General features: G+C 38.9%; 1 protein-coding gene across 7 annotated transcripts in view; it reads left to right on the forward strand.

The window, feature by feature from the left end:
* LOC117243233 overlaps positions 1-9,238 on the forward strand; it is a 185,605-nt gene extending 176,367 nt beyond the window's left edge. For 5 of the 7 annotated variants that reach the window (XM_033510522.1, XM_033510525.1, XM_033510524.1 and 2 more), the window contains 7 exons: positions 1,797-2,057; positions 2,348-2,650; positions 3,217-3,656; positions 3,751-4,130; positions 4,212-4,818; positions 4,910-5,698; positions 6,677-7,012. In XM_033510522.1, coding sequence (XP_033366413.1) covers positions 1,797-2,057; positions 2,348-2,650; positions 3,217-3,656; positions 3,751-4,130; positions 4,212-4,818; positions 4,910-5,698; positions 6,677-7,012 — 3,116 coding nt within the window. Of the gene's footprint in view, positions 1-1,796; positions 2,058-2,347; positions 2,651-3,216; positions 3,657-3,750; positions 4,131-4,211; positions 4,819-4,909; positions 5,699-6,116; positions 6,196-6,676 lie in introns of all 7 variants that reach the window. The other 2 variants (XR_004495421.1, XM_033510521.1) reach the window with 2 other exon arrangements.
* Positions 9,239-9,448: the final 210 nt, after the last annotated feature.

A 9,448-nucleotide genomic window follows, 5' to 3' on the forward strand; every position in this document is an offset into this window, starting at 1 on the left:
CCCGTGTTCGTTTACTCTTTGTTATTCCTTAATTTCTAGCGTAACTCACTCTCGCCAAAGTTAATATTCGCCGATTAAAGTTTCAATTGAAACGGTTAAGCGAATCTGATGTATTTATGCAAGACGAGTAATCTTCCTTACGAGAGCGAAATTACTTTTATAATGGAATTCCATCGGTTTACGCCACGTTTTACACGTTCTACAATGTAATACTCGTTTGTTTACTTCGGAGATTTTAATGATGTAACGCTGTTACCAATCTGATTTATGCTGGCATTAAAGTCTCTTGAATTAAAATCTCCACTTTTCTCGGACGATTCTGCTTTATTTAAAGTGAAAGCGTGATGTAATCTTCAACGAAAAAAAATCAAGATTTTTTTTTATTATATAATGTGAAATGTCGTCTTGGTTTCTTCCTAACAGTTTTATTAATTTAACTCCGATTCTTTAGACCAATTTCTTCTATCTTCTGCTCTTAAAAATCAAAAATTTGCCTTTGCTCTTTCTCGAACATTTATCAATCGAAACCTACGCTTTAGAAAACACTTTCGAATACACTTGACCTCTTGAAAGTTAAACATCTGTCTTCGCTTTTTCTCAAAAGATTTGTATTACTCGAAATGTGTAAATAATACTTTGGAAAAACTTCTGCGAGTGCACTTAATCTCCTACAAAAATGATAAACTTGTCGTGGTTTTTCCCCAAATTTCTAAACTTAAATTTAATTCGTTCGAAACATTTCTTTCAATTATTTCTTCGCATTTCGTCATTTAGAAACTAGAGACTCGTTTCTCCTGGTTCTTTTATCTTGATCTTCGTCTCGTTAGTTTAGAACAAATTTTTTAGAGAATTCTTTTTCAATAGAAATAGCCATACTGTAACAAGCTCAGTTTATGAATGAGGGGAAATAAAAATTATCTCGTCATCGATATCTTAATCTCTCGTTACTGTCAGAAACCACATGGAAAGTTGTAAAATGACACGATCAGAGATAAAGTCCCTTGGCAGAAAGTGAAAATCGATATCCGATGTGGACACAATTGTGGCTAAACGATCGCGACGTAACCGTCTGTCCCGGATGCAAACCACCGCAGATTTTACATTCATAAACACCGGGTACGAGTTGAATCGGCTCAATTAGCCGGATGATTTTTGCACTATTCTCCGCTCACAAACCACGTTGATTCGTGCAATTGACTCCATTACGCGTTTCCTCGATAGTCCACTCTTGAATTTCGTCTACCAACCTTTTTTATTTCTCCTTTTTTTTTCTCTTTCGTAATTTTTCCACCGGTCTACGGAGAGTTAAATTGTTTCCTAACAAAGTCCATTCGTGACGTTTGAAAAATTGGCCTTCTCTGCCAGAAATTTTTTATTTTTTTATTATGATTCTCGTTTTGTTTCGTAATTTGCGAAATTGTGAGTTCGTGAAATTCGAAGATGCAAATAAGGAATTTTTATGTTCACTCTTTTTTTTTTCTTTTTTTTAAAAATATCAGTTGATGTAAGCATAGTGGGATGGATGATTATGTAAAGAAATCTTATAAAGTTTTAGTATCAAACGAGAGATTCTCTTGGTTCTGGTTTTATAAAATTGTCTTTCATAAATTATAAAAGCCTGTCTTGGTGCTCTTCTGAATTTCGATTTAATTCTCCAGAGACGTTTCTACAGTGACACTTAAACTGTCAAAAATTGAAAACTTATCTTTCATTTCTCTGCAATTTTCTTTGGTCTTTCTCGAACTTCCTTTGATATTGAACTTTCACAAGGAATCTTTTTGATTCTGTTTGCGCAGTCAAATCTCCAGAGTCCCTGGGCAGTCACTTGGCTTCGTTGCTGTTGGAGGCTGAACACAGAGTTCAAGAACTCGGCGGCAGTACTTCCGGCAGCGGTGGGACTACCCTCCTGGAACCACCAAGCAGTCATAGATCAAGTTTTTCGTCGCAGCACAACAATCTCACGGGATGCGGCGGTAGCGCGGAGGACAAGCAACTCGCTTTGTGGGAAAGAAGAGCTAGAGCGCTTAGAAAAATGTTGCTTGGATTCGATCAAGCGAGTAAGTCATACACAAGTATCATTTTGATTTTATATTTTTTAACGCGACTAAAAAAAAAAAAAAAAAAAAAAAAAGAAAAGAAAAGAAAAACAGAATTTAAGTAAAAATTTGCTTTACCTGCTAAATATTATAAGAATTACTCTACTTTAGATATTTTAGATACTTTTGTAAATTGTATGCATTCTGTAAGATTTGTACACAATTAAACTTTCCAAAAATGCATAAACAGTAACGGCTAATACGAGAGTAGAAAATTTTTAAATAAAATTGACAATACTAATCTATTTCAGGGCCACCAGACATGCCATTTTTGGTCGCAGTGGACGTCACAGGAACAAATTCTGTAACAGTGAGGTTTCAAGAACCAGATTCCCATGATTCTCCAATCTGCACAAAATTTAAAGTCCAATGGAGTATCAAAGAAGATTTCTCGGTGATCTGTGGCGAGAGAGAGGTGCTAGATATGAAACAAAGGGAATGCAGGATTGACGATCTGATTCAGGGACAGAAGTATTATTTTCGAGCAGCTGCTGGCAATTTGAAGGGCTACAGCAGGTTCAGGAACTCGACTCCCGCCCACGTAACACCTAGCAGTACGATCATTTTTTTTATTTTTTTTCTATAGAGTGCATTGCGAATGAAGGGCGTATGCAGAAGGCTATTTTTGTTAATTTCCTGACCTTTATGCCACTCGGCTGAAAAATAGTATCTCAGAATGAAATGAAATAATCTAATAGATTCAAAGATATAAATCTTAGTATAAGTTTCTTATAAGAAACGAATATGTTTAATTGTTATGTTAGTTTAATCGATATTAGTCTGCATAAATAATGTTCAATATCGATATTTTTTAAATGTTCAGGAAAGAAAGAAAAATACATATTTGCTCTGCAAATGTTGAATTTTAAAACTGTCCTTCTATAAAAGGTAGGACATGTAACTTGTCACGTGTCTTTTACATATAAAACATCGAGTAACACAGCTGGAAAGTACAGAACGAAATCGATCTCGAATCTGATCCATATTTAGCTCGCGCCTAGATTTCGCTCGATTGCATTCGAATCCAGTTAAATTTAGAATTTGCATTGCACACGTACCGGTCGTTTGGTTTATCGGAGTTTTTAAAACTCGAAGTGAAGACACGTAACTATTGTTCCAGGCTGGAGAGACATCGATGGCAGAGTGCCAAGGTTTGCCGGCCGATTGGAGCAGCTGAATACTTTATTCACGGATATCAGGCGCCCAGAGTACACTCAAGAAACGCCGGCCGTGCAGAGGCGTAATCACAAGAAGAAGACAACGATAAAACAGCTCTTTTCGGCCACCAGCAAGTTTCAGAAGAATCTGAGACGCGGCGTTTTTCTCGCCTGTTTACTCTATCACGAAGATAAAATATTGGTAACGAACGAGGATTTCTTACCTGTGATCGAAGTCGACGAGACTTACCCTAGCTGTATTTATAACGACTTCCATTGGCTGATGAAAGTGGGCTGCACTTGGGACGATGTTAAAATTCTCCGTCAAAATATGGAGAAAAGTCACAGCAGTTCAACGAATCACTTCAGGATAAAGCTTTTACAGGCTGCTGCACAAATGCAGGTTTGTTTCCTATTATATAAAATTATTAAACATTTGTTAAAGATTAAAATGAATTACAGACTGATGAGTAATTTTTGGTCATTGGTTCTTATAGGCAGCGCTGTGTATACAAGACATTGGTCAGTTGTACCATAAACCCATTAGAGACGTTCAAGGCACCCTGGTTTTCTCCACAGTGAATTACATAAAATCCCCGAAGTTGATCTCAGTGTTGAATAGCAGATGGTTGCCACTCAGCAAAGTCACGAAGAAAGTCATTATTCACGAAGATAGTAACGTAGCGGATATTTTAATAGCCAGTATACAGGAACAGATGACTTACCACCAAGTTAGCAGTATCAAGCTTTCAAAGGGGCTTTATCTTGGTTATCTGAAGATGCAGAGTAGCGTCGATCTTATACAAGTCGTGGTACCCGCAAAAGCACCTAATGTTTTGCCTCATTGTAAGATCCGTGATAACCCACACGTCTCTGCGTAAGTATTGAGTCGACGAAAATAGTATCTTCATACGTATCATTGCGGATTTATTAATCATTGTTATTTATATTTCCATAGCGAGGAGTGGGATTATCTGAAAAGGATAACTCGCATTCACGCATCAGACGCGTCAGTCAAAGACTGTGAAGAGAAAGAAAACGTAACAAACGAAGCCCAAGGTACAGAACAGCAGAAATTGTTCGTCGACCTGGTCGCTGCTACAGCAAGGCGATTGTTCAATTATATGGAAATCAGTCCTGAAGACTCTTTGCTCCATCGACTTTACGACGCCGAAGTTATCGATCTGACTCACGATGTGTCCTTTCTGATCGCTGTGCCTCCTGCAGAAACCGCCTGTTGCGTGCCTGGAACCAGAGAAATCCTTCTTCAACGTGGTGATCTTCTCTCGTTGCCCATCCAAGTATTCGAGATGGTTCACTTAAATACCTATCAGAAGGATGTGATCAACAGATATTCAAGACTAAGTTGCATTCTTGAACTCGACACGGCGCAAGCTCAGTACAACCACAGAGAAGCCTTCAGTTCTCTGGAGTTAAGCGTGGCGAAGGATAAGTTGGCCAGGCTGCAAGATCTGCAGACTCAAGTAAACACCGTGTGGAAAGGAGCCAGGTGGCTCATAGACGTGATCACGTTCGCTAGAGATCGCGGTTCTTCGCAGCAGAGCGTAAGTTGAACTGACCAATCCTGTGATCTGTGTAAAATTATTTAAAATCCAAGTATATCGCATTAGACAACTCTATAATTCATAACTACAGGGTTCGTCACAAACAGTTGGAATTTCAATGAAGCACCTGCTCAGCCTCGACCGAAACAGAAGCAACAGCAACAGCCTAAAGAGAAGTTTACTCCAATTACCGCCACGCGATCCGAAGCTGGTGAAATCTAGTCCAGGTCGAGGCAGCTGGCCAGGACCTAACATGTCCAATTCTTCCTCAAATCTGCTCACAACGGAGTTCAGTAAAAGCGAACAACAATTGCCCAGTGGCCAGTATATTCGCAAGGGCAGCAACACTTCAAATGTGTCGGCCGGCTCAGAGCCTGCAAAGTCTACGGTACCCATGAGCAGCCCCAGCAATCTAAGTAACGCGACCAGCGCTGGCAGCAACAATCATCTGGTACCATTACAGAACACCAGGTTACCGCCTTCCAAATCCGAGGACACTCTGATCCTAACGAAATACAAACACAGTCCCAGAAATAGGTCAGCTACGATCACATCCGCATCGGCCAGCACCAGTCCTTTACTCAGCATAAAACCTATGATCTATGGTGGCTCGCTCCTAAGCGTGTCAACAGCCATGACAAACACGACGAGTCTGTTAAGTGTCAGCAACACCAATTCCGACAGTTTGCATTCGCTAAGTAGCGACGAGTATTCGACGCCTAACTCGAGTGTCTGCATAAAGAGTGGACATACGAAGAGCAAATCGACCAAGCCCACTGCTAGCGTCGCGGCCACGGCCACTGGTTCCTTGGAAAGTCAACTGGAGGAGGAGAAAGACGAAGCAACGTTAATGCCTGCTCCTCTGCCGGGCATTCTTCAGGTAATATTTGTCAAGTTCCAAGTATCAATTTTTCAAGTAGAAGTTAGAATTTACATGGAGGAAGAGTCAATATATAATGAAATAACAGGATTGGGATCCTGTGTAGTTAAATATTATGACAGAAATCACCACGGAAGATTATTCTTTTCTGAAAAGAATCGTGTTCGTCTTATTGTTAGTTACAACATGATCGTTGCTTCATTCTCAAGATTCACGGGGGATTACAATTACGAACAACGATCGTAATAATCTTGGGAGCAGCTAGTACAATTTGTCACGGTTGTTTCCCATTAGCCAAGGAATTATTCCTTGCGCAAGCTTCCTTAAAGTAACACTTATTCCAATTCTAAACCGCAAAAGCTTATTATTACCTATTGGGAAACTACTCATTGAGTTTAAATAATATTTTTCCTTGTAGGGAACACAAGTCTAACCTGATTGTAGTTAAAAACAGCTCACTTGGTCTTCTAGTGCAGACCGATGTAGCAGACATATGAGTAAGCCGTCACACACCGCTAAGTTTCAGTGCTTGTCTCGCTCAGATGCGCTTTCCAGATTACGCTTTTCGTGTATTATCGATCTAGCAGAGCATGAAATTTCGTCCGAGCTTTCAACTTAACGTAACACGATTGTTTCCATGTTAATCTAGGTATAATTTTTCTAACGATAAATAAAAATCTTTGATCTGAATGCGTGCTGCATATCTCTTTATCTATGTCATTTTAAATCGTTACTACCATTAGGTAAGCAATCTTTTTCTTCTTTTTTTTTTCTCTCTTTCAAATGTTTTGAACACTAACGTTTACCTAATTTACTATTCGTCGTTAACAACAGCCAGATGCATCGAGCAACGTGCTGTCACTGCGCTGCCACCTAAATGTCATTGCATATGCTGATTTTACAGCAGACAATTTGTATCTGTACAGTCTATAAATTACCTAACGGCATCGTCTGACCATAGACCCGGTATTTTTGCAGGTTTACGCGGCCTATGAAACCGGCCTGGCTTCCGGAACCAGTCTCAAGTTACACGTTACTCCGAGGACCACGGCCAGAGAAGTTGTGAATCTAGTTGTGAAGCAGCTGAACATGGCGGTAGTGTTAAAGGGTCAAGAAGGGCCCATTTACACGGCTGACGAGCTGCCGAATTTTTGCTTGGTGGCTGTGATCGGTGCCAGAGAGCGTTGCTTGAGAGATGACTTCAAGTTGTTGCAGCTTCAGAATCCTTGGAAAAAGGGCAGGTTGTACGTGAGGCAGAAACAAGATGTCCTTGCAGCCCTTGAGCACAGCAGCAAGCACACCGCGTATTTATAGCATAAGTAACGAAAGGGAAGATGACAGAAACAGATTGTGATTAGATAGAAAGTACGTCGAGAAAGGGAAAAAGATAATTCCTGTCGCGGCTCACGATGTCTACCAATGTAAGAAACGCTGCGTCTCATTAATAATTGGCGATAGAAGCCAAAGATCATTTAGTATAATGCGTTCTGTGTCTCGTAGTAATTCGAGATTAAATAGACGTTATAGACATTTTTTTGTTTCTCCACTGTATTTTTCTTGTTCGTTTTAATACAGAATAAATGACGTAGATTCCCAGTCGTCTCACGAGACGCAGAATGCATTAAGATGTACATAAAATAAACGCTTGGCTACATGAGAAATTTTCAATTGTATCTCTCGAGGCTCTAACTAAATTACACGTAATTAAGTAGGGAAGTGAAAGGGAAGAACGACGATCGTCTGAAAGGATGAGAATTTAAAATTGCGTTTAGGCGAACCGGAGTACATTCCAAACGAGTTTTCGATCCGACTGCTGTAATTTTGCGCTGATGGACTAGATAGCGTTCCAAGGGAATGGATAATACTCAAGGTATATTATACTGTTATATTTTAGGTACCGATCTCAGTGTTTTACTCGATATACACGCGTCACCGGTTATAAACGAGTCACATGCTTAAGAAATCTCATTGTTGTCCCAATTGTATTCGACGTGTCCAAGCTACGCGCAAGATACATCTTTTCTTATTCTTATTCCCAACTTTCTTTATCTTCCAAAAGATTACCCAATTTCGATAAGAAATCTTGGACACGTAGAATGAACTGAGAGCACGAACTTTTCGAGATAGAAGAAGTTTTATATTTATATTTTTAAATCCACCTAATCACCCAAGGATTTATTTCAGCAAGTAGTTCTGCTTGACTGAGCCTTTGTCACCAGGTTCAGGAGAAATACGATCCTCGAAACGATTTCTTCTCTATGAATCGGTTTCTTCGATCTGTTAACATTGCATTGTTTTACTACGAAATGATTTCTATCCATTAATTTTTTCTTGTTTGCAAATAACGAGAACAATGAAAGCGCCCTGAACATTCAAAGAGAATCAGACACTCAAAGTTCTTGGAAGATTGCGACTAGAGCAGATTACTATTACGCATTAAAATATAGTAGAAGAAACGTGATCCAGATAAAAGAGGCTTATAGACTGTTGCGTAGAAATAAAAGAAAGAGTATTACTATGGCTATTAAGATTTTTATTCTCGTCAAGACCGCAGTTATTTTATTACATTATAATTGTGTTCGCTGTTCTTCGTGTTCTTCAAACTTATTTTCTGTTTTAGAGTATTTCCTGTTTGTAGAATTTTTATATCATCGAACGAACATTGTCGTTTGCTTCTTTATTGCTACTTCGCCGGAGAAGAAGAGCGTGTCGAGATCGATTTCGAGCTGTTGACGATCTTGTTAGAATTCCAGGCACTCGAGGACTTCCTAATAAGCGACCTAGACGACGCGTTGGTGATAAATATGGTGCAGAGTGGAAAATGTAAAAAATACACCCTAATCATACGATACCGCTGTCCGACACTTCGTGTAGTATACAATATTTTAAGATTCTAAGGCGATACGTCTTCTTAAATTTCTGTCAATGATTGAATTTTAAAACTACGACTTGAGTATTCTACAAGAAATGTTATAAATCTCTCAATTTTCGTTATATGATAATTAGTGTAAGAAAAGTTGACATCGCTATTGGAAATCCGTCCTTTATCTTTCGTAAACGAAACTTGAAAATTCGATTCGCTTCGGGTTCAAACAATAAAACAGTGGTATCGTGCGTCGAGGGGCCACCTAAGTTTAAACGAAAATATACAATGCAGATATTTTTTTATCGAGAAAATAAAAGAATGGTAGCGAGTTGGAGGAAGGGATGAAAAAGAGATTTTTACTATATTTTACCAGAATGCGTACTCGTTCGACGAGGAACGCGAACGGTACGCATTTCCAACGGAAATACGGAAATCTGTCTGTGTGTCGATATCAACAGATGTGACTAACCAAGAGGAAGAGGTGCGTGATGAAGAATGGCAGTAGGCAAAGAATGGTGGGAAAAAGATCTTAACAAAACGCTAGAAAATTTATTAGCTCTACCTGAGTATTTATCGATGTTGAGTGTAAAATAATCATTAGCAGTTAAGTGTTACTGTGGGAGGAAAACGAATTTTAAGACTCGAGAAGCCCTGGTTTTCCTCTCAGACAGCAGTTCCAAAAAAATAAAACAAAGAAATAAAAAAAAAAACGCAAGATGAAAGAACTACTTGTAAATATTCAAAGAAATCTATGTATGTATAAAATATAAATGAAAATTATCGAAGAAATTGAAGTCGATTATTTTTCACCAAATCGGGCTCTTATTTTAGAGGAGCTATTTCAACTACAGTAACCTGGACAGCAACGATTTCAAATCCACAAA

The sequence above is a fragment of the Bombus vosnesenskii genome, unplaced genomic scaffold (assembly GCF_011952255.1).
Source record: "Bombus vosnesenskii isolate JDL3184/JDL3185 unplaced genomic scaffold, Bvos_JDL3184-5_v1.1 scf7180000013265, whole genome shotgun sequence".
Lineage (NCBI taxonomy): Eukaryota > Metazoa > Arthropoda > Insecta > Hymenoptera > Apidae > Bombus > Bombus vosnesenskii.